The 26,253-nt window shown below is 40.4% G+C and overlaps 1 protein-coding gene across 4 annotated transcripts in view; it reads right to left on the bottom strand.

Moving 5' to 3' along the window:
* Nucleotides 1-26,253, bottom strand: part of arhgap24 (Rho GTPase activating protein 24) — a 69,982-nt gene that overhangs the window by 25,428 nt on the left and 18,301 nt on the right. For 3 of the 4 annotated variants that reach the window (XM_083929928.1, XM_083929930.1, XM_083929929.1), the window contains one exon: nt 18,323-18,410. In XM_083929928.1, the coding sequence (XP_083786054.1) occupies nt 18,323-18,410 (88 nt within the window). Of the gene's footprint in view, nt 1-3,708; nt 3,826-18,322; nt 18,411-26,253 lie in introns of those variants that run through there. The other variant, XM_083929931.1, reaches the window with a different exon arrangement.

The raw sequence follows: 26,253 nt of genomic DNA, 5'->3' as shown, positions 1-26,253 counted from the left end.
ACATCAAGGCACTCTTGCGATGGGACTGAACCTCCCTTTATCCAGGCCAGAGAAGGAAACAAGGAGTGGACTTGACAAAGTACCTGTTGCTCTGCTCACTAATACCTTCTAATATCACCTTTCAGAGCTGATGAGGGCTTCAGGGCAGATGCACACCTGCACTCCCCACAGCCAAAATTGGTAGGTCGAGTCAGCCTGCCCTTTGGGAAAGCCCTTTGAACTTTTCAGACTTTTCAGACAGGGTTATAGACACCTGACTTCTGTTTTGTTTTTTTGACTAGTAGCTTTTTCTGTCTTTCCCCATGAGAACCACAGAGAAGAAGCAATGGAGGAGGATCAAAAGGGAAACACGCACATCTTGAGTCTGTCTGTTGGTGAAGGCCTTTGACCAGAGAGGTGCAATAAAACTCTTGACGGCTGAAGAAAAATGCTTCTTGTGATTTTCATTCACCTTAAGTCATTTCAAAATGAACTCCGGTTATATGTCATAGAGTCATTAATCAACATTTTCATTTGTTTGATTGCTTTAGGAGATTGAAAGGCCTGTCAGAGGTTGTTGATGGGAAGTAGAGATAGCGATAGACATTCATCAATCATCACCCCGCATGAGTCTTTCCCACCACTTCATATTTCTGCTCAGTGATTGATGAGGTGAATTATGAATGACTCCAGAAATCAAGAATGTGCTCCCAGAGCAGAAGTATCTGTGTCACCAACTCTTGCTTGCTTTTGTGTGTATGTGTCAGTTACTTTTAATGTTTCTTTCTGCACCATTAAACCTCCTGTTGACTTGCCGCACAATTATTTAGACTGCCAATGGACATCATCCATCGACTTCGGCAAGATAAGCAGGTTTTCATTTTGGCCATTGCAGCAGTCCTGTCTGCGTTGCCGCTCCACATCCCCGTTGTTTTCTCTGACAAAGCTGGCCAAAGCGCTGTCGGCCTGTGAGGGCTGCAGTGCGGGGGCGGGGGAGTGCAGGCAAGCTGGGTCAAAGCAAAAGATTGGTGGGGATCTCAGTGTAGAGACAGAGAAACGCTGATGACGAGGTTGGCTCTTTGTGCGTTTGAGTGCTTTGCTTAACTGTGGCTGCCACTTCTCTTGGTTCAGACCTGTGCTTTGAGGCTAAAATAAAGCTGTCATTAACTACAGTCACCGTCGTCACTACTCAGTTACCACTCATACATGTAGTGTTTTTTGAAATTAGTGTTCTATGCAGTGCTGCATGGATTAACTGGAGCTGTTTGCTGCATGTTAACCATAGAAATCCCTGTATATCGTGTTGGTGCCCTTAGTAGCAAAACTGGAGTGGTCTTTAAGGCTGTAACTAAGTATTATATTACTAAGGATTATAATCTGCTGCTTTTCTCATTTAATCAATTACTCATTTTAGTCCCTGGAAAACGTCAATTTCCCATGCACCAAAATAATGTCTTGAAATTGCTTTCTAGTCCAACAGTCCCAAAGGTATCATTTTAAACATCAGCTCAGTATTTCAGAATCTGTGCATGCCAATATAACACACACTTTTCCTCTCTTCTCTTTCCTCCTCACCTCCATAATAGTTCTTGAAATCTCATTCCTACTTCAGCATTCGACATAAACAGTACTTCTCCCATTCTTCCATCTGTTGCTTTCACATTTTTGCCTGAGAATGTCTTTACCCGGATGGATTTACAGGCAGGCTGGGAGCCATGAATTCAGGAGCGTGTTCTGTTATCTGCCTCAAGCAGCCAAGCAAAGTGAAATTTGACCCAGCTATGAGAAAGCTTTTTTTGCTTAGCATGAATTTCCTTCCTCTGGCAAGATTTTTTCAAAGCTACGTAGCCTATCTAGTACAACCACACCTGGGTGGCATTTCAAACTACATGCTTATTTTATTCTACCAGTTATTCTATTGGCTCAGATCGTTAAATCCTATAAACATGATTTCAGTGGCATGAGTATTTCAGTATTACTGAATTGCTTACAAGTTACAACTTAACACAAAAATAGATAAACCTTTTTTTTGTTAAAGTGCAAATATGTAATGTTTTTGATGATCAGCCAGGTGCCGTGCAGGTAGACATGCTGCTTTCTGCACTCTGCTAAAGAGAAATGTCTGTGGTTTGTTGGTGTTAACTTTCATATCAGTAGATCATTTTCAATCACATCAAAGATACAGATTTCTGCTTTTATATTCACTCATTTGACAGTCATTGGAATATTATAAAGGTGTTAAAGGGGAACTGGCACATCTCATCAGAGTCTGTGTATAGGTCTTAGGGAGTACGACTGCAAAGGTTGTTTAAAGCCTTTTGTGGTTCCAGAGGAATTGTCACTTGAGTCCACATCAGCTGGGCCTGAAGACTACGTCCCTGGGAGTGAAAAACAAATCTGCGGCATGTGGAGTTAGAAAGAAGGGAGCTTAGGTTGGCATGCTTGACAGCTCTTGAGGCTAGCAGCTCAGGGCTACATTAGCTACTACTAGTATAACACATAAAACATCCAAATCTCTGATGAGGGGCATTGTGGGACAAGGAAAAATAATTTGTGGAATCAATAAGGTGAATCTTATCTGGTTCTGCTGCAGTTTTGAAACTTTTAAGGGACTGTTTTTGAAATACTGAAAGTGCCTGCCTACTGAGATTGCTTCCACATGGCTCTCAAGTATGATTACACGTGGCTCGTCAAATACTGAAGTTTTGTCATGGCCCTCAGCGCATGATACAACGCACAAGGCACTCACATGCACTAACATGCAATTGCAGCCAGACAGGCTATCAAAAGATGATAACACACACAAAGGTATTGCAGTGTTATCTCTTTGTTTTTTGTATATGACTACAGATGAAAATTAGCTATCTGCTAAATGTGGTGCAAGCAACTCTCTGTTATTATGAGTTATTTATTTTTACAAATAACTAATGTCTTTGCTCACTGTCTATTTCATAAACTAAACTAAACTAGAGTTACTTCATTCTCTGCTCAGAATGCCATTAATCCACTATATCGTTACATAGAAAGTATTTGTTTGCTGCTTTATTAAAGTTCTAAATATCGAATACAGGACCAAAAAACTGTCAATTGTCCAAAATAGGGGTGCAATGTTAAATCGGTGGAGTCTTTTACGACTGTGTGATTGGGAAACTATTGCATCTTAATGAAAAATAAATGAAACTTCAGTGTGTAGAAAATGTGATATATCCAAAATGTAAATGACAGGATGAAGACGGCTGATGGTCATTCCCATCCTGGCAAAACAGCATCACAGAGCAAAGCCCCGCTAAAAAGATTTTACTACATAGGAAATGCAACATTGTGTGAGACGTAATACACAGTTATTCACAGAGCATGTTTGCAGATGTTAATAAAGTGGACAAATGAAAAGGATCCTGCAGTGATGTCAACTCAACGGCAGGAAACTCAGGAATGCAAGCATCATAAACTGCTCAAATAAAAATCACAGCTTCAATAAACACAAGCTATGAACTTGTGAAGCATCCCTGATGAATGGACAGCATATGGAAAAGACACTCAATGTGAACAGAGAGTAAGTTAGACAAGTTTAAGAAGAGTAAAGCTATCTGAAGAATCCTTCCACCCCTTCCTTCAGTCTTAACTTAAAACAGTGCAAAGTCTAATAATATCACCGCCATCTTAATGAAATGCTCCTCAGACCAGATGCAAACGTGTTGGTATTCAGTACTTTTATGTAAAGACACAGACCTGGGTTGGAGTTAAGATCCATGGGGCGCAGAGGAAGATGTGCCCCCTTCTCAGCTGGAGGTTGAGGGAGCAAAAGCCAGGCTGACGCAGCTGACCGCCGGCCCCCTGGTGCCACTTCTTCATCTGTTCTTGTTCGGTGCTACAGATGGACTTATCTCCTTCTGTTTCTGCTAAAACCTGCTCCACACTACCACTTACTACTGTTCTTCCTACTCTCCCCCTCCTCCTCCCACTTTCTTCTACCTCATATAAATTCTTTCGCCCCAAAACTTGATGTTGTTAAGTTAAAGGCAGGTCAGTGTGACACACCAATCAGCAGCACTTAAGCAAGGTCAGGCTAAGGCTAGTCTGTCTGCCTCTCAGGAAGCCGTTCCCCTGTACTTCTGTCAAAGGAGCTGAAAGAGCGGAGGAAGCATATTTCTGCAGTAATCGCACATGAAAGAAGTGTAGGAGAGAGCGGCAGAATGAAACCGAGTGAGACGCCGAAGGCAAGATGGTCTCTGAAGGAAGTGAGAAGGGTGGGGTGGGAGCTGGTGTTGGAGGGAGGGGGTGCATCGTAAATCAAGCCGCCCTCCCCAAAGTGGGGACCTGTAAATCTGGTGAACGAAGAGTGGGCACTCAGCCAAATGACTCATCCACAGCGCTCTATAAATACAGTCGCGAGGGGTCGACGAGGCTGCTGCTACTGGTGGCCAAGAAACCCTGAGACACTGGGGTTTCTCTCTCTTGGAGGAAGGTCTTTAATAGCCTCCTTATCTTTTTTCAATCTCCCCCAGACTTAAAGGCGAACCACACATCATTGGCTTCTATTAAATGGCAGATGCCCCTTTGAACCCGGGCTAGGAGAGTGATAAAATTTAACACCAACACTTCCTGTTGGATTTGACTCAGAAAAAAAACGGGTAGCTGGGAGACTTCTAAATATTTATCCAGACAGAAATCAGTTTACATACCATTGGTCTGAACACTCAAATCAAGTGTCCCCACCAGACAAACATACTGTAGTAGCCCGGCACAAACTTCACCGGAGGCCAAAATATGCCCTCGCTGAGACACGGCCAACCTGATACATGTCAGAGCAGGGGTTGAGGACGGGGGTTAGGGCGGGAGGCTAATGGAGGACATTGCTATGTGACATGTCGAATACCGATCCCCTCAATAAGGCTGTTATGTAAGCATGTGAGCTTCCTGTCCTGTCCCTCTTTTTGGCCTCAGACGTGGCCTGTTTGCAGGCCTCAGTGCATTTCCTCCAGAGGATCTTACCCATGCAGACTCTCACACACCGGAGTGATAATGCACAAGAAAGGAAGAAGAAGGCCCGGAATTCCCTTATAGGAGAATAGATCTGGACGAGGCGGATATTTCTACCACATACAAAAGGTATGCAGCTTATTGTTCCGACATGCTGAATACCCTCGGTCTCCTGCTTTGCGTCACGTACCTGTTTGAATCAGCAGTTCAACAGCTCACCGCACAAGAGTTTATCCGGTTGAGATGCAAAGAATGTATGCAGGGGTCACGATAATGTGTGTAAAATTCAAGGTCGTGTTTGGTTTAACTGCATTACATTCTCAATACCCTATGTGCCATTTGATGTCCTTCACAGTTCAGATACAAAACCATTTGCCACCACAAGCTGCCAGTTTATCATCTTTTTACTATCTGACAGCTTTGTGAATATACTTTGTAGCCTGTCACACAACATAACAAGTATGGTATGTCCACTCATCCTACACATTATCCTCTTGTGTTGTTATTGCAGCTGCCTTTTCCCATTTAGTGGTTGATCAATCATGGCTTTATGAAAAATGGGCTTCATCACTCACTGTGAAGTTTCAGCCATTATGCAGCTCCCACGAGGTTCGGTTCCATCACCAAAATACATAAACTGCACACCGTGTCGTTACAGAGACCCATAAGAGGACTGAAACCACCGATCAGACTGCAGTTAAGATACCGACAACATATAAAACCATCAGTCATATTCAACTGCTGTTACAAAGTTGTAATCTCCCACTTACAAAACAAACTATTTTAGTGTCAAACCCTATGCATTCATGTTGTGTGCAGAAGAGAAGGAAAATCTATAAACAGGGTGCATCTTCTTTAATCAATGTATCGACATTTTAGGAAATCACTCACTTTCTTGTCAAGAGTTAGATGAGAAGATAGATACCAGTGTCACAATTGTTGGTTATAGGGCTGCAACTAAGGATTATTTTCATTGTCAATTAATCTGTAAAGTATGTTATCGCTTAATTGATTAGTTGTTTGGTCTTTATACAAAGTCTAGGAGGATGTCCTCAAATATCTTGTTTTGTGCACAATTCAAAGATAACGATGTAGAATGTAGAAAACGACAGAAACCAGAAAATATTCACATTTAAGAAGTGGCCCCTTGAATGGGAAGTCAATCCCCATAGGCCCCCATATTATAATGTCCAACTTTAGAGCAGAAAAAAAAAAAGTTTACAGCCTAGTACAAAAACGATTTTGATCTCTAAAGCGAAATTTATCCATTTATGACAACTGAACGGAGGATTCATCTTTATATAACTCACCCGTTTACATTATGATAAGGCTTAAAGTTATGCACAATTAAGGGCATGGCCAGGCCACTTTGAGGGACAGGTAATAGACTATAGGCTTCAATGGGCCCACATCCACTCCATCCATGCTCCACCTTTGTGATAGGCGGAGTCAGGCACTGCCAAGATTGCGACGGCCACATCAAACCTAATTTTGACTCTTCAGAAACCTGTGGGTGACATCATGGTTCATATTTTATACAGTCTATGATAACCTCCCTGTAAACTGGCACCAGCCTTTATGCTAAGCTAACCGGCTGTAGCTTCATGTTAATGGACAGATGTGAGAGTGGAATCAATTTTCTCATCTAAGTCTTGGTAATGAAGCAGATAAGCCCATCTCCTGGACAGTTGAGTTAATCTCTTTGATTTTAGCCTCACTCTGGAGCATAACCTCAAAAGACTTTCTCTAAGGCCAGTCTTCCAAACAACCATAGCTTCAAACTGAGAGATGTTAGCCATCACACTCACCGTAAAAGGACATCATTTTCTACAAACTGCAGACTTCACCCTCCTGTCACTGAACTGCACACTCTCCAGACCTCCTGTCTTAATGAGCAGTCTGTGGAAATTCCACACAGAAGGGAGGCTTCCTTATCAGAGAGTCCAGTGCCCCCTTTAACAAATGTGATCATTATAAGAATCTCCTCTGAGTCTCTCAAGACTGATTGACTTTGGCAGCCCAGATTCCCACAGCACCTCCCGTAATAACACTATGGGAAACCTGGTCGGTGGCCCTTTCCTATTCCACAAAGCCACATGAAATCAGGAATAACAAATTCAAAAACCTTCAACAACCAGTGAGAGGATAAAATAAGATGTTTCCTCTGCTTTTAAAACCAACAGAAGTCTGTCTTGTTACCTTTAAATCTATTTGACAGTCAAGCAGAGTTTCCTTTCCAGCACCTTGTCACAGGCTCTCAGAGGGAGGGAGTTTGACTTGTGTGCGGATTCTTTGAGGACAAAGTCTTCAAAATGTGGTGGAGCTGCTCCTAAATTCTCTGTGACACTGAAGTCTTTTCAATCACAGCACTCCAACATTATCTAGACAGATTTCATCTATGCCCACTGCCATGACAATGTGTTTTCTAACTATTTCAGCCACTTCTGCCAAGGAAATGTTCTTACACTCCAACATTTTTCTACTGAATATTGGGTTTTCACTGGGTTTTCTCTCCCAGACGGCTTCTTAAATCTCCGACAATCGTCTTCTAAACATCTGCTCCGACAGCAGCAGCCTTGCTGGCCTGCAATTCACTTTTAGAGTAGGGAGTACCAACTGGGTCCAGAGGTCCTATTTTACACTGATAGCACTGGTCTTTACTGCCATCAACCAGCAGGACTTTGAGCTGCCAGCACCAAATAGCTTTCTAGCACAACTCCAATTAGCTGCTTCCATTGCAGGGGAACAAGAAGTCCGTTGAGAGACATGTAGGTCTGCATCCAGCTCTGTGTTTGTTTAAAAGTCATTTAGTTTCAGTAATATGGGTGAAGTGTTGACTAATTTGTAAGCTGTTGTCCATCATAGTGTGGTGTGTTAGCATGCTAGCATTTTCTAATAACAAAGACAAAGTACAGCTGAGAATAATGTAGATTATTAAGGGGCATAACACTGACCATGCCCTAATTCAATATGAAAAACCTCTGTGTTGACTATGTTCTCACTTCATGCTGCCAGGACATTGATAGCCACTCAACATGTCTGTCTGTTTGTAATGCTGAGTGCTTGGGAACATAAATGCAGATATCAAGAGAACAACAACAAGGGATGTGAATCCGAGAGGCCCCAAATCAGAAATGTCAACAGCAGAAGATTGCCAGGCCACAACTCCTCCAGGAGGCCATACACTGCTGTGTGACAGGCAGCAGGTTATTGACTTTATATGCACGCTGGGAAAACATAGTAAACATGTCTACACACACACACACTCACACACACACACACACACACACACACACACACACACACACACACACACGTACACACACACACACACACACACACACACACACACACACACACACACACACACACACACACACACACACACACACACACATAAACACACTCAAGAAGAGAGGGAGAGAGAGGAAGGAATTTGGTTTCTGACCTTTTTGCAAATGTCATATCACAGAGTGAATTCTTGAGAGAGAAAGGACACAAGCTCTGAACGGAAAGCCCAGTGGGCGACGTGCAAAAAAGATAGTGGACAAAACCCAATCTTGTCACTCTTGCTTCTCCAGCTTCATCGTATTTACCAGAGCAATATCCATCAATTTCCCTGCTTGCTTTCCCTCTTAATGTCTGCTTTTATACTGCTGTTTTATTCCTGCTGGATTTATGACGTATTAGAAGCTGTGTGGGCACTATACATCCAACTAATCAAATCAATATATGAAAACAGAGAGCAGCTCCTTGTTTATATCCTGAAGTGGGTGTAGGAGGTGGAGCTTTTTCATTTATCATAGCTAAGTGGAGCTTTCTTCCTGGGTTTCTTGGAGATCGATAGCTGAGCCTGCTGTGAATATATGCATTTTATCATTTTATGTCTTTTTGTCTTCTATTTGCAGATTATTAGTTTAACCATCTTTCTTTTCCTTTTGATTCATGATGCAGATTTTGTATATCGTATATGCACTGCCACACGTTTTCCTATGGCATCTGCTTTATGTGAACTATTTCTATGATGATGTTTAATCTGTTTTAATTGCAGCACCTGGTCTCCCTGCACTGTAGCTGCGCTGTAATTTGTATTCTCCTGTTTAATTGTTTTTTTTCCATTTTATTTTTATTCTATTCTTTTAAATTCCTATCCGTCTTCTGTCTATTTTATACCTTGTCTTATATCTTGTCTTTTTTAAACTCTGTTCAAACAGCGGGGAACACAGCATTGTAGAAATACGAGGCTTGGACCTGGAAACAGTACTTTGAAAAAGGTGTTACGTCAAGACTCAAAGATTGTATAAAATGAAGAACTGGAAGCCAAAGATTTAGAAGCTCCAGTTTTGTGCGCAAACCAGCTGCTTCTCTTTGGAGCAGCGCCCTTGAAATAGAAGTGCAAGTGAAGCTGTGAGACTGTTGTGGGTTTAAAATAGTCCAAGGTCTCTCAGGCACTCATAAACACCATTTCGATGTGTAGCAGAGCTTAAACAATAATTATGATAGTTCTGTGAACTCTCTGTAATAAACATAATTACAGTTAAAGCTGCACTGGTGGTCAATGAACCTTCGTTTATACACGCACACGTACAGCCAATGACAGCACCACAAGTTACCCATGACTAATGTGACATGCGGGCCTATTTGAAAAACCACCTCCATGCATCCTGACAGTGAAATGTCAGCACCACAGATTAATATACTTTCTCAATTACTCTACTGGGAGCTTCCTTAACCTTAAACACTGATGCCTAGAGGGTAATATTCTCAGCACGTCATATTTATTACCATCCCCGAACAAGTGGAATAATTGTTTCGGTTATTAATGTCCCCCCCTTGCTGGTTGCTGCTTTTTATTATTTAATTCAACCGTATTCAACAGTACAGTGGTCTGTGGTCTTATAATTGCATGTCTGTCTTCACCCTCCAATCGTAATCATTCAGTCATTACTTTTTAATTAGAAGTCTGACTCTACAGGTAAGATTACCATGCTATCCCGATAAAGCACATTCCTAGACTGATCATACTATGACCGTTTGTTTTCAATTTTCACTAATTAACCAGAATAATAACAAAAAGAAGGGTCTCTACACCTTTTTAAACATCCCTTCTGTGGATATTTGTCTGATTTACTCACCCTCTGCCTCGCCTCGTCTACACTGCGATTGTCAACTCAATCACACAAGTCACATAGTGTAAATAAGACATTCACCTCAGTGACATATGACAGTCATAAGTCACCGCAGAGGTCACGAAGGAGTCTACCTATGGCTGCCCATCAGGCGTGCACGTCACGATAATGATGGAGCATTAATCACAGACGCACTAAATCAAACAAACTGATTTACACCTTAAACTCATTAGATATTATTACTGATTAAATTTGTGCAGATGGCAAAGTAATAGTAAAACCAGGCTGTTAAGAACTACAATAAAACAAAGGTAAGTAAGCAATTCTAAAGAAAATGTTAACTCATGGTCCACTAAGTAGTTTTTCCCAGGCGTCTCAAATGCATCTCAGAGTCTTCAACAGTAGATAGTCATTGCTAAGTAAATGTTTGCTGAATAATAAAACTATATTGTGCTCTATTTTCCCTCTACAAAACAGTGTATAATACAAACCATCAAAATAATATTCTACAAAGCATTTGTGAACTTAATAATTCACCCAAGTTACTGATTTCAGTGCTAAAATTGGAGTAAATGTTTTAATTAATACTTTACATTTGGTCATTACTGCACATGTATATAGACATTAACTTAAATTAACTCTCTGCACAAAGACTAGACCTTTGCAGAATTCATGAAGACTGAATTATACATTAGTGCATTGCTGCCATTTGTGGAAATATCTGGATTTTTAATTGGTATTTATTCAATGTCAAACTGCCAAAGATAAATTGATTATTTATTAAACGGGTTAATAAGCTAATTGATTAATTGGTCCGAGTAATGTTTTATTAAAAATGCTCAGATTTCAGCTCCTTAAATGTGATTCTTTTCTGATTTCTTTCCTTCTCTGTGACAGTGAACTGAATATCTTTGAGTTGTGGACAAAGCGATACATTTGAGAACGTCATCTTGAGCTTTGGAAACACTGATGGACTTTTTTCACAACTTTCTGACATTTTATAGACCAAACAACTAATCAATTAATTGAGAAAACAATCAACAGACTACTGGACTGTGAAAATGATTGTTAGTTGCAGCCCCACCCCCCCCCAAACGGTGAGTACTGCAATGACTTAGAAAACCACATGATGGCACTATCAGCTTTATTTTGACGGAGGCTCTGAGGCTCCCTTCATCCTGACTTCACTACAGCACTATGTCAAAATGAGGAAATGCCTTGACATTACTTTCATTTATACAATGAACTGAAGCCAAACATAATCTACTATTCAGGTATGTATTATAGGCTTTGCCCTGTAAACACCATTCATGCTTAAGGCTGTCCACCTGCTCATGGCAGCATGCTCCCAAGGTCCTCTCATGAATGAAAGGATGGTGGCCTCTGGGCATGAGCGCAGGAAAATATTCCCATAATTCAGCAGCGGTGACTTGCTGTGGCCTGACCAGTCACTCTAACCACACTACTAAATGAGAGCGGGAGCAAAAGACTGAGCCTGAGGCAAAGCGAGATAAAGAGAGATAAAGTAAGAGAGAGAGGGTGACATACTGAACCCTATAGCCAAAGCCTTGTGTTTATTAGAGCTTGGGGAAAGAGGAACACACTGTTTCTCCATCAAAATCACAGCAGGGAGTGTTTCCTGTGTTGATTCTTGTTTTATAGGAATGGGATGATGAATCACAGTTGGACGACAGGGTGTGACACTCAGCTCCAGGTATTTACGCAGCTCTGACAGGTAAATAAACGAAGAGTCTGAGCTCTTTTGTCTAAATTCATCATTTAATAAAGGCTAGGCTCTACTTTCACACTGTACTGCAGTCTCATTATCCCAGGTGCTGGAGTTTTGTTATAACCGTATCACACAGCTGTATTCAGATCATACCTGACATTCTTCGGAGGATTCACCAACATCAGATAAACTTACACACTGCTCCTGAGCAGCAGGATGTTCTGATATGTATTCCAGCTATATGTATTAAGAGAAATCCAGTTTTTATTCTGTCAGGGCTGCCTGTTTGTGAGATGTACTTAAGAAGCTACTTTTTACTTTTTTTTTTTTTTTACTGTGATCCCTTAGGAAGTATTGGAATTTAAAAGAGTTTGCAGGTGTATCCAACCACGGCTGTGAGGGAAAATAAAAATGTCCTGCACAATGTCCTATTTTTGTTGTTATTCCTCTTCTCTTTAGCGCAGACCCATGTGTGCTCGCACATGTTGTAACGTGTCCAATGGGATGGAGGGACGTCACTGGTGCTTAAAGTCTTGGTGCGGGCAAGCAAAACAAAAAAACTCATTGTGTCTGTACCTGTGTGTCTCTGTCAGACAGTTAAAAATAAAGACCATGATTCCAGTCTAAATATTGTTAGCCATGTGGTGAATCTCTTTCATAAGCCCCCTCTCTTCCGCAGTCTGCAGGTTTAACACGCATCACACAGATGTGGATTTGCACAGTGAAAGAGACAAAGAGACAAGAGAGAAGGAACAGAGAAAGCGTCAGAGTGGGCACAAAACATGGGAATAAAAGCTTTTCAATGCAGTAACTAAGTAAAACTCTCCAGAAAAGTTAAAAATACAGAGTGGTGTGTTAATTTGAGAGCAGGGCCCTGATGCTGCTATTCAGGCCCGTGGCAGTCACCCGATGGCCGGCTCGTGTTCAGATCTCAGCCGCACCCTTGCAAGACAACGGACATCTCTGTACAACTCTGACTTCCACCCCATTTCCCGTGCTCAAACCCCCCTCCATCACATCCCGTCTGTCTGTCTGCCAGAGACTGTCCGTGTGCTGTGCTCAAACTGCGCGGCCCCATTTAGACCAGTGGAATATATGTGTTGTGTTTTCCTTCCATTTGCTCTCTCTCTGCTTCTGTAAGACCTCTTTATTTGCTGTCTCACAACAAGACATGTTCTTGTTTTCCGTCAGTATGAGGGAGAAGTGAATGTTGCCGAAAGGCGAAAACAGTTCAGTAGTATTTTAAAAGAAGGAAAAGGAAAGGAAAAGTCGTGTTTGGTTTTTACAACCCCCAAGGTCCTTGTAGGGAATATGGCGGTACTCACGTTTTAATCCACATGTTTTGGTCTGCTTGAGTATTTTAACAGCATTTAAGTCAGGACCATAATAAACCAGGCCTTTGATAGTTTGAAGAGGAAAGTTTGCTATGGACATTGTGGCCGGTAGAGTGATGTGTGAGCCTAATGTATGTGTTAACCAAAGAAATCATGTGTGAATAAACCATGTGCACCGGAGCCACTGCAGCCAGCATCTTAGTTTAGCTTAAAGACTAGAAATAGGGGTTATACAAAGAATAAACACCCATAAAACTAAAACTTGTTACTTTTACATCTTTTTTTAAATACTTTTTTATTTGATTAAATGATGAGATGTGATGTATTAATTAATTTGCTTACTTTGTTACATTTGGACGGATCCAGATCAGCTTTTTCCAGTCTTTATTCTAAGCTAAGCTAAGCTAGACTAAATGGCTGATGGCTGTATAGCTTAATAATCATCCTTCACACTTGAGAGTGGTATCAATTATCTTATCTAACTCTTGGTAAGAAAGCAAATAAGCGTAGGTTTCAAAATGTAAAACTATATATTCGAAATGAGACTAAGTTACTTTAATTAAAAGTTGAATTCCTTAGCAATAAGATGTGCAATTGGGTTTTGCTGCTACAGCCTGACTTTGTCTGACGTAGTTTATGGTGGCTAATGTTAGCTAATGTTAGCAAACTTCAGTTCAGTCTGGTAAAATGCACTTGAGCATTTACCCTTATCTCATGATTGTAACTTATAGCCACCGTGGCTTTTGAAAGTAGCCAGAAAACCTCATGTGTTCATAAATTGTACATATACACACAAATACATGAAGAAGAAAAACAACACATGCCATCTGGAGAAGGGCAAAACGATGAAAATGTTACAATAGTGCAAGCCTCATCAGTCAGTCATGACCTCGGTTTAAAAACACAGAGATCTGAAGGTGAAGTCATTAATTATTTTGGACATCCTACAGGTCACCGCAGCTGAATTTTGAGGAAACACTGTAGTGTTATGGTCGAAAAAATTACAGTAAAACATTAAATACAATATATGAATACGTTAACATACGTTTATTAAATAATAATTTAATCCTTGTGGCCTCAAAGTAATAATGGCATGAGCTGCTGAACAAGGTTTACACTGCGCACTGACAGGTATTTGACCACATTCATCACCACAAAGTGCCACAAAAGACTCAATAAGCTGTTTCATAAAAACCTCCATATCCAACATACAGTATGGCATTAAAGTGTGTTAAAAGGAACATGGCAGAACTTAGTAAACTTTGAAAATGATGTTATGATTGCTATTGCAGGTAAAGAAAACGGAGTCATTGGATTTCATATTTCCTCTCCCCTCTTTCAGTTTTTCCATAAAAGAAGCTTGTACAGTCGGGTCCAACTGGGAGTGGGAAACAGATGAAAACTGTTTGTAGTGGTGGAGACAAGTCTCATAAGTCAAGAAAGAAATTGAAGAGCTGCCAATACACCACAAATATTCTCCAGAGGGGAGAAAAAAACTGTTGTAATCACATAACTAATTTCTGTTCACATGCTTCACATGTTTCAGCAAATACTGCAGCACCTGGAAAGGGAGAAATGAACCTGAGACTGAAAAGGGGGCACAATGAGTCAGTGAGGCATGTGATGAATTCCTAAAGTCTTACTACGAACTACAAATTGCATGGGAATAAGACTGAGGTCACTTCACAACTTGCCACTTTCCTGCAAGCGTTGTAAAAATATATTTGCAGTGAAACGCTGGTTAAAATGTATCCCAACACTGAAGCTATCTGCTCTGGGTGTCACCAATCCTCTGCAACGTTCAATCATGTGTTCTGGTCACGCATTTCTAAGTAATGTTTGGATGAATTATGTGCCACACAGTTTCTCCTATAAACCTCAGCTCTGTAGCTACTATGGTTTCATCAACAGCATAAGAATAGCGTTCTACAAATATATATTTACTCTGTATTGTATTAATTTTTCAGATGGAGTGCATGGTTATAAAAGAGAAGAGAAGTGAAAATACAACATTTTGTTTTTGCCACTTCCCTTTTGTTCCTTTGATTTTCGGTTTTTACACTACTATGAAAAACAGCTTCGTCGAGCCAAACATTGCCCAAATCAAAAGCATAACTGGTTAAGAGCATAGACTATAAAAAAGGTTATGAGTCTAACCAATAACTGAAATGTTGCAGGTTTGAAAACTCACAGCAGCCAGTGTGTCTCTCATCAGCTGAGTCCTGTCAAAATGTCTTCGAGAATCACCCCATCCCTCATTGTAAGACAATCAAATAACATCAAAAATATCATCGCAAAACCTAAAATCTGATGTTTTTTAGACACTGAGTGCTGCGTTACACTCAGAAAACTATTTCTGCTGATGAATCAAAATGTTTTCTACCATGGCATAGGCACACAGCATATGGAAAAAAGACGTTTGTTTCTCTATAACACAACCTCTTCCACTCGTGAGAACTATTAATCACAAGTTGACAAGTTGACTTTGCTTCATTTCAATGTGAACGTGGTGTGGCTGCGACTGAAAGTGCATGAAATTATCTCTGTAGGGAACTGTTCATCCTCATCTGACGAGGAAACTATTAAAAGAACAAAACAAAAAAAAACAGCAAGTGTCCAAAAACAAAACCACCTTTGAGAGTCTTTTAACCAAACCTGTGACTAGTTGTGACTAACGTTTCGGTACCAAGATGATACCGAAATTCTGAAAAAGTGATGGTATCCTTTATTCTACAGTACGGATGGTACCACAGATACAAGGGACCTGACAGGGGGCAGCATATACACCTGCAAGTGTTCTAGTGCGCCGTTAAATGCCACAGGAAGAAGAAGAGCGCCTACCAGGCCTGAAGAACTGCAGCGACAGCTCTGCCTCCACTCATCAAAAAAGAAAAACATTAGGGGTTTTGTATGTAAGTACTTTGTGTTTGAGGGGGATCATCATGATAAATTAGCAGAAGACAGTGTGCAACCGGTGCCATCGAACATTGTAGACAAAAGGAAGAAACATTTCCAAACTAACGAAGCACCTCAAAGACTATTCAACAAATTCAAGGTGTGTATGTTTTTATTTATGTCAACTTAACATTAGTGTATTTAAAGTGTTATCCATTATTTCTGTTTGAGACAGCTCGCATGGCTGTGTAGCCCACTCTGCTCCACACAACGTTTAGTTTTTTACAGTGGTATCAAATTGAGAATCGTGGAGTTTCACTGGTATTGGTATCGACTACTAAATCTCTGGTATTGTGACATCCCTACCTGAACCTGTCAAGTTACTTAATGTGGGTTCAGTCTCAGCCTTTAATTGACCTTTTACTGACAAATTGTATCTGCATTATCTGCTGGGTCACATTGTTTTTGAGTTTGTGTCCAGTGGGAGCGCTAAATCACGTGAGAAAATGTCTTGATCATTTGGTTTCCTCTGAGAGAAACTGTAGTGGCTACACACCAGGGAAAAGATAAAGATAAATAAAATACAAGTAGTTGTTGCACACATCCGGTGTTTTCTGCAATGTTTTACTGTGGATGTGCTGAACTCCGCTACTGTATCTTTCACCAGCTGTCTCTATGTCCCCAGTGTGCATGTGTATTTTAAATATCTATTCCATAGACTCACATTCCTGGCATCGCTCCGCCTGGGAAAATACCCCACTATTCCTTTGTGCTCTATTTGAATATGTTTCCATACAGTCTCCTGGCGTCTGTGCATTGGTTCATCTTTGAGTTCATGTGTGTGCGTGTGTGTGTGTGAGTGGGTGGTCAGTGGTTGGAGCCAGTTTCTTTGCCAAGCTTCTGAACTCAAGGAATAGTTTGATGTTTTGGGAACTGCATTTATTCGCTTTGTTGCAGAGAGTTAGATATCAGTTTGTTAAACATAAGGCTACATCCAGCAGCCAGTTAGCTTTGTTTAGCATAAAGACTATAGGCAGGGGTTGTGTGGGGCGTTATCACTGTAAAACCGAAACTTGTGAACATTTGTATGGATTTAACAAGCAGAGGTGATTGTTTTTTAACCTTTGTGCAGAGCCTAGCTAGCTTTACCCCTGCTTCCAGTCTTTAAGCTAAGCTCAGCTAACCACTTGCCTGCTAAAGTTTCATATCAAGTGCGCAGATATGAGAACTGTAATCATAACTTTCTGCAATAATGTGAATGAGCATTATTCCCACAGAACTATTCCTTTAAAGCTGGGGAAGGCAGTTTATTTTTGGCGTTTTGGGGCCGAAAATCCAATATAATCTTCCATCATATTTATTTAGATTATTAATGAAAGACTTCTGCACCTCCTCATGGCTCTGTTTCAGGCTTTCCCCTCAGTCCGGACAGAATTTGGTAGAAAGGTAATCTCCTGCTCTGCCTCTTCAACCTGGATAAAACTAAAGCAGGAACCGAAGCTGTCGAGCATGATTCCCCAAAGGGATTTTAAATAACTTTTAAGAAGTTTGGTTAGAGTGTAAATGACCTCTTTGGCGACTTTGTGACTTGTGTCCTATTTTGACTTTGTATGAATGTCCTGTGTCGGTAACTTGTCGTTTTGCTGCAGTGTGTTGACCCGGTCTCTCGAGAATGAGATCCTAGTGAGATCATCTGTACAAATAAAAGGTTAAATAAAATGGAAAAAAAAGTCTCTCCATCTCTGAGACGCCTTGACGAAATTGAAATGTTTAATGTCGGAGTGCAAAAGAGAGTGACAGAAAAGAGAGCCAGACAAAAATAACACAGAATAAAAAAAGTGTCAGTATATTGGCAAAGTGTTTAAAGCTTTACAGGCCCACAAGATTAAAAAAAAAAACAGGAATCCTAGTTATCGTACTGTATGAAGCCTGTGCTCGTGTGGAGGGAGGGGCTCAGGACAGAGAGGAGAGGGCAGCAGGAAGAGGTCTCACTCTACTTCATAACTCATAACTCCATAACTCTTTATATGCAAACCCAGCAAACAGTGAGCAAACAAATGGTTAACACTGCAACTGCTATAGAAAGCAGCACATATAAAATCAGTAAATGGCAAAATGAATCCCTAGATGATTCTCACAGTTTAAGAATTCACCTAAACACTAATACTACGGATAAGAGCGATTAAAAACATATTTTTTTCCTCTGCTCGTGCTCCAGTCAACATCAATTTGCCCTCCGCAACGATAAAAAGTGATTAAATTGATCTCATCTTTACCTGGAATGACCTCGAAGAGAAACTTCCCCCCTTCATCGCCGCTGGTTGGATGCTCTGATACTTTGTTTCCAGGTAAGAAGATGGCTCCCTGTGGGGGGGAAGAGAACAAACTTATCAGAAGCAGAGCAAACAGAGTATTTCAAAACATTTAAGACCTAATGCAAACGTCCTTACCGTCTATGGGTTTATAAATCTAGTTAGTTTTGTTGGTAAACTGTAAAATATGTAAGGAATATTCATGTTGAACAGAAGCAGCAAAATAAGGTCAGTCATGTTTTCTTTTTTTTCTTCTATTATCTATCTATTTTTGATGTTCTGTTCTCACAGTTTGATGTATAAGTTCCACCTGGTTTAAAACCACAGTCCACATTTCATTCAAGTGAAGATTTGCCAACCAACAGCAACTCTCACATACTGTCACAGAAGAAACACTGAACACTGAAATGTTTGTCAAAGGATTTCTGCCTCGTCATGTGTATGAGCATCTCTCTCGGGCGAGAAGTCGGTGCAAAAGGTCCCCGTGGAAGCGTCTGAATGATGGAGCTGAGCTCTTATAAAATGTGGCAAAGCGGCAGCATTATAGAATCACCATCTCTCTGCCTCAGCTCTGTCCACAATGATGCATCATCTGTGTGACACTGAAGGCCAGAGATGCTTTGCTTTAAATAGCAGTAGCATCAGAATCAGCTTTTTCCAGAGTCAACCTTTACAATAACCTTACTGTGGACACTTCCTATCTGTTAGAAAGGCTGTGGGCCAAATCTATTGCATGTATCTAGTCTTCAGAGAACCAATGATGACATAGGATGTTTGCATATTTACCTCTAATATTTCTGGAGTCAGAGGATTTGCGGTGATTCTGCAGGTGCATGAGTCTTTGGTAGTATTTTTTTTTTAAAACATATGATTACCTTATGAAATATGACACATTGTTACTGATTAAATTTCCCAAAAAGATATAAAGTAGTCAAAATGAGCTCCATCGCCCAACTCGACATTAAAATGCTGATTAAATGTTAATGCAACAGCAGTAACACTCCAATAATACATCATGTAAAACTGAGAATTTTAACTTTTGATACTTTAATAGTCCTGTCAGAATGCCAGTTTTTACTTGTTATAGAATGAAAGTTGTTTACAGGCACAGTTGATTAATCGTTAAAATGATTAATTCCTTGGTAAATGCATTCATTTGAGCTCAAAAAAACCCTCTCTGATTCAAAATGCTCAGATGTGAGTATTAGTTTGTTTTCTTCGTATTCTACAATCCCAAACTATATACCCTTGGGCTTTAGACTGTTAATCTGACAAAAAAAGCAATTTAAATGTCTTGTTTTTTACGTTTTCTGACATTTTATGTGCCAAATCAATTGAAAAATGAATTGTCAGATTGATCAGTGATGGAGCCAGTCATTCGTTGCAACCTTACTAAAGCAAAGGGTCTGAGTATAAGTGAGAGACAACATAGTTTAAACTGGATACGCCACACACTCAGCAATTATGTAACCTTACCAAGTCGATTACCAAGTACTGTACTTGCATGTGTTAATCCTGTGAGAAACGCAAAGCAAATACTTGAATTTGTGAGTAATGACTGTGTGGTTTAACATGCTTCCAACAGATAACCTTGACTTGGTCTTCTCCTAATAAGGGTGACTATTAAAAAAAGCCTTTCAACACCACCAGCTGCGGGTTGACCCTTTATGCGTTCAAACAATGACTTTTCACTTGATTAACAACTCGGACATCAGCGCCACAATGCAGCATCTGACAGTCATTAGAGTGCCCTCTATCCGGGTTTGATGTTAACGCAGACAAGATGTGCATTGGTGACAGCATCCATATTAAGGACCCACACACATTAACAGGATCTGAGGGGAGTCAGTTTCCTTCCTGCTGAGAGAGAGCTCTTTAATGAGCCATAACTGTGACAACCAGGAAGAGGAAACCCTACCTGAGGCCCCAGATGAAGTGCGTTAAGGGGGTTATAAAGACGGGACATACATGCCCCCAATTGCAGGAACGAGGGAGAGAAAGCTCGTTTGATGTGGTTGTCAGCAAGAGAATCTGCTCAGCTTCAGTGTCTTGGGAAGTGAAACAGAAGAACACTTCAATGAACTGTGTGGGTGAGATAGACTTCATAAATATGTGCCTTTTTGACCGTACGTAATATCAAAAAAGAAGAAAAAGACCTGTGTAGTCCCTCCATAATGTAAAGCTACAACACCAATGATATTCCACCCCTCTGTTTCTAAGCCACAGCCACACTCTCCACACTGACACCCTCCCTGGTGGCCTGTTGTTTGCTGCAGACAAACCCAACCACAGACAGAGTAATATTTACCAAGCCTGGCCCAACCCAACGGGGATAACGTACATTTGGGGGTGTTTTCTCCATTTTTATATCGTCATTAACAAGCATGAGGTCATTTTTTTGGAAACAGTGCAATGACAAAAACCCACTTATCTTTTGTTCTCAACCAAAAATCTCTACGCACACATATGGGGCAGCAGGAGGCCAGGTTTGAAAGCAGCAGCCCAGCCTGTCGGAAGGGCTGTTTCTGAGGCTGCGTCCAACAGTGTGCTCCAAATGAAAGCAAATTTGGAGTGTTTTCTCAGACTGCTAGCAAATACCCGAATACTGAATACTGTGACTCAAGCTCTGTTCAGTTAATGGCCTCTACAAAACGAAGAGTGTCCGACCAGCCTACACACACTGCAGCAATTAAATCCAAATAAAATGTGGTGCCCTTTTTAGTCATAAACCAGACATTTGTTCACCACTGTGAACATTCAGGTTTGTTTGTAATATATTGACAGTTATGGGGTGAATAGTGTGCCTCATTGTTCTGTCTTAGGTCAGATTGGCTTTCTCAATATAATGATAGGAAGACACAGCAGACCAGCTCTTACACAGGATAGGATAGGATAGGCCAGTGTTTCTGTTATACAGATTTTGCAGCGGCGGCCCTTGGTCAATCACCTGCAGACTAACAGTAATTTCTCCTCAGGCCGAGTGACAGGGACATTCCCCTGGAAACCATGCTCATGCGGTGTAGCTTGGAAAATAGCAATATGGGGCACGGAATTTGATGAATTTACTTTTTATAAGATGAGACAAGAATTAACAAGTTAACCTCTAAGAGGCCCGCCGCTAAGAGACTACATTGCAGGAGGCAGCCCAGGAAACAGGCCTTCAGTTAGCGGCCGTAGCAACTCGAATTCAGTCTGGCGGCAGCGCTGGGTCTAACCAGAAGGTTTGCTCATCCAGCGGGGCAACCCTTCCGCTGCTGAAAATAAAATCCTAGAGGAGGAATTGTGTCGGCTATCCATGCTAATGTCTACATGTTTTAATGAGTTATAACCATAAAAATTGGGTCCCCTACATCATAAAAAAGGTGCTTTTCTTTTCTTTTTCTTTCGCTGTCACAGGCCTTTATGTAAAATTGAGGTTTTACTTATTTAGCATGCACAGAGCAATATTATCATTAATTTAGTCATGTTTCTAGCCACCTGATGAATTTGAGTCTGTTATTCACTCTTCTTTAAGCTCAGTTTTTGCTCTCCACCAACTCCTTAAGGAAATATCTGTATTTAGCTGCTAAATGCTAATGTTCAAATGCTAGTTGCACACTTTGCTTAAAGCTTATTTTTGCTGAATATAGCTTCCTGCTGCACCAGAGAATGACGCAATGAGAGTGGCGAGTGTGAACCAAAACAGTGACATTGTAGATCAAACACGCATGAGCTCAAAGATGCTATAAAGCTGACTGCAGAACGAGTGTTAATTATCTGAGCATCCATCAATACCAGCAACCCATTTTCTATTAAGTATTCATGTGATGCATCATTAATATAAATATAATGATTACTGCCGCTTTAGGGATAAAAATGAAATGGCCACTGGAATCTCTCTTGGAGACTTTGCCTCTAGCAAAGACAAGTAAGAAAACCGAACCAAGTATGACATTTAAGTTGTGAGATACCCTTAAATAATGATCTGGTTTAATGAATGAGTGTAGGAAACAGTGCATATGTCACAATAATGAAACAGAGAGCAATATGTTATGGAGCAGGAGTCTATTTCAGATTGCAAACAGATAAATGCTCACACTGAAGTCAATTAACCAGAAGTTATTGGTGTAACAGGTCATTTAACTGCTCATTAAACCTTGGCTGGTTGATCAGTAATCCTTTTGATCCAATAATTACTGTTCTCCAGCATCAGTGACCTCTCAGACGCAGGAAGTCAAACTCAGTGGGAGACCTGGAGACAGTCCCTATATTTTCTTTGCCTGTGTGGACTAGTAAGTGTGCAAGAGCCTCTGTCAGTCTGTATTTATTCTTTTCACTATCCGAGTCTCCACTGACACCTCTCTGTTTAAGAGTTACTAACGGTTGTTCTGCTCCGATCGCTCCACTGAGTCCATCAATCCAATAAATGTCATCATTATTTCACATTATAAAACAGGTAACTCCGATCTTCAGCTCCGGCTGGCTGAGCCTCGTTCAAAAGCCACAGTGAAATATTCTGTACACCTACAGCTGCTACTGCAGAAAACTAAAATATTAATATGCCAGTCAAACACAACAGGGTGGAACAAATAAAGGCTTTCCTATAAATTTTTATTTACGTGGTGGATTAATGATGAGGTTAGACATGATAAACCAGGAGAAGATGACACCAAGAGGACTGCAATAAACATGATGGGAATCACAAAACGAGGATGTAATAATTAAGCAGAGTATGTGAAATGTTTGCTAAAAACAGTGATTGACTAGTAGACATGGCATATTAATGACCTACTACTTGATTTTTATTCAAAATAGAAGAATCATCCCAGTCAGGCTTTAAGGCAGGCAGACTTTATGAAATCACAATAACACAATCTGGTACAAATACAAACAACACACAGGACTTTCTAGCAAAAGAAAACGATGTAATGTGCAAACAAATCTGGGACAGAGAGCTATAGAAGCGGACAACAAGGACAAAGAAATCCATCAAAATCTACAAGATCCCTAAGACGAAAAAAAACAACAAGAAAGCCTACAGTGATTTATGTGTAAGCAGTTCGAGAACACACAGTATCCTGTCATTTTCTTGCATGAATACCTGTCACTGCTGCTGCCTGCCTGATGTAGAGACCTTTTATCTTCATCCAAGAAGGCCGCGCACATATAAAGTTTCATAAAATATAATCTGCCTAAACCCACACTGCTAGTCTGAGCCCTTTTTTTAATCATGAAATGTAAGGAAAGATAACTGATTTTTTTTCTTTAAAAGGTATAAAACACCGAAGCAATTACTGTGAAATCTCATAAAACCAAAATGATAAAGTTTGAAGGGTTTACAGCCCTCTGTGAAAAACGTAAAACCTTAAGAATGTAATGGTTCAAGATGATAATAACGTGTAGCTTTCACAACCTCTGCCCCAATTGGTAAAAATAAGAAAATTTGATTTTCTTTGACCTTGTGAGACAAATGTACCCACACGCTCATATTCTGACATGCTTCAAGCCCAAATATTACATAACATAGATGTTATATACAATATTGTGTACCTATGGACAAGTTTCACAAAATGTGCTCTAATGATGCATCGACAATCTCACTGATAAGAGTCCTCCTCTGCAATGTAGAATATATTACAATGTCTTTATTTAACCTTATTAAATTGATCTAAGTAATGTCTTTATCTTCCCTTATTAAAGATATATATATATATATATATATATAATGTATAGAGATAAGTAATGTCTTTATGTAATCGCATTTTAGTCAGAGTGCTTCTGTGATCAATCTATTTCTAAAGCCAGTAATAAACAAAGCAATGTTCAGAAACCCCCACCCCCCCAAAAAAACACATTTTTAGAGAGGACATCACTGAACCGAGCCGAAAAAAGTTACTTTTTCATATGTTTTTTATGTTTTGCAAAGTTTGGTGTAGTTGGCCCTCAAAGTTTGCTCAAGCGCTGTGGGCAGGGCTTACTGTATGTTACAAAAGATGTCAAAGCTCCTGAACGCTTTGTGCAATAGCAACCACATCTGGTTCACATGTAGATATAATGTCTGATTGGTCATGACACACTTGGTTGCCATTTGAGCAATAGGTGGCACTGTAGCAACAGCAGCAGTGTCTAACTATAAATAAATGAATCTGTGTGTGTCTGTGTGTGTTTGTACTGACTGTCATTTACATATATCCGAGAGCCGTTCATCCAATCGAATTCCTTCTTGGCAGGTTGCTGAGAACTCAGAGAGTGCAGTGCTGATTGTGAAGTTGATTGTATGAGTGGTTCTTCAGAACGTTGCAACAGTGCTTTTTTCGCAGGCCAAGCAATAGGCTCTAAATTCAAGACATGAGCTTCACATGTTTCCTGATAAATAATCTTATTCCGCTGAACTCTCAGTTCCAGTACATCTACACATTTGAAACTAGAGCACAGCTGCAGGAGACGTCACTACTTTGCCTGTCAAAGAACACAAATAACCAACCACACAACAGGCAGGAGGCATATTCCTGCGCATCAACTGTTTTCCAGTGAAATTAGTTTACAGCTAGTTCAGCTGGACCCTCGGTTACAGTATAGTTCCAACTTTAAAACTAGAGCACAGCTGCACCCTATGCAGAACAGAGAGAAACCATATTCCTGCTCATTAACTGTTCTTTGGTTGTGTCCCATACTGTTTCTGTGACACCTCAAAGCAGACGGCCTGGAATCTTGGATGATTAACATCCCTGGGACTTGAAGATAACTGGCTACGAAGAAAAAGGCGAGGATGAAGCCTTGATGTACAGTATATCTTCTGAAATGATAATACGATGACATTTAGTTCGGCTGTACCAAACGAAATGGCAGGCTAAAACCAAGGAATGGGGGGGTTGTATGAGTGGATTCTGCACTCACCACATGCAGGAGATGTTTTCAGCTACTAACCCTTCATCAAATAATGAGAGAAATACAGTCAATATTTTGTGTGTAAAGTTTTATCCGAAGAGAAGAGATTTTAAGCAAATAATGGAAACCAGAGTTGCATGAATACCCACCGGGAATTCAATGTGACAGAGTCATGGTCAAGGACCAGAGTCATGGTCAAGGAGCAGAGTCATGGTCAAGGGGAATACCTGTGTACAGAACAACCATTTTTGCAAAGTAATTTACAGCTTTAATTTAAAAAGCATGACTACAACACAATCCCAGAAAGCAGCTGTAGTATTTTTGTACAGTGCTTTCTATCAGTAAAGATCCTACAATGTCTATACTTTTCCCACTTCCCCTTAAAAAACATGTTTAGTTATTGCTCACAGGACATGTAATCTCTTTGCAAAAGAGATATATGAAAAGATTTCAGATAAAAATGTTGTGATGGAGTTTTATGATCCATTAATTTTGCGTTAGTGAGATAAACAGTTTCGCAATACAGCAAGGTCACATGTTACCTTCAAAACATCTTTGCATTTAGTTGATGGATTAAATTTGTGCATTGTGTCTGTTCATTTCTATACTTTAGCGTGCAATTTGTATGTGTTGCATGCGTGCATATAGTGTGTACATGTCCCTTTGCACATGTGCTCCCCTTGATATACCCTTGGTGGTAATTTAAATTTTTCTCTCCTGCTACACATTGAGCTCTCTTGAGGTTAATATCAAACCTCAAGCATGGCTTTGATTTATTGAAATGAAGATGACCTAAATTTGTAGTCTACAGAGTTATAACAGATATCCTTTGTGTTTGTTTGATACCCGATTCTCAGCTCTCAGCTCTTCCTTCGGGGCGTCTGAGAGGACACAGTGGAGTGGATTATGTGGCATGAACTGATACTGCTGATACACATTTTTATCTGACAGGTCACTTCTGTCGCTGACTGGGGATGGAGTGAGCAGTGACTTTCCACACAAAATAAGAAGCACCAAGATAAAACAAG

The sequence above is a fragment of the Echiichthys vipera genome (assembly GCF_963691815.1).
Source record: "Echiichthys vipera genome assembly, chromosome: 16".
Classification (NCBI taxonomy): domain Eukaryota; kingdom Metazoa; phylum Chordata; class Actinopteri; order Perciformes; family Trachinidae; genus Echiichthys; species Echiichthys vipera.
This window is presented reverse-complemented; position numbering and strand designations above follow the sequence as displayed.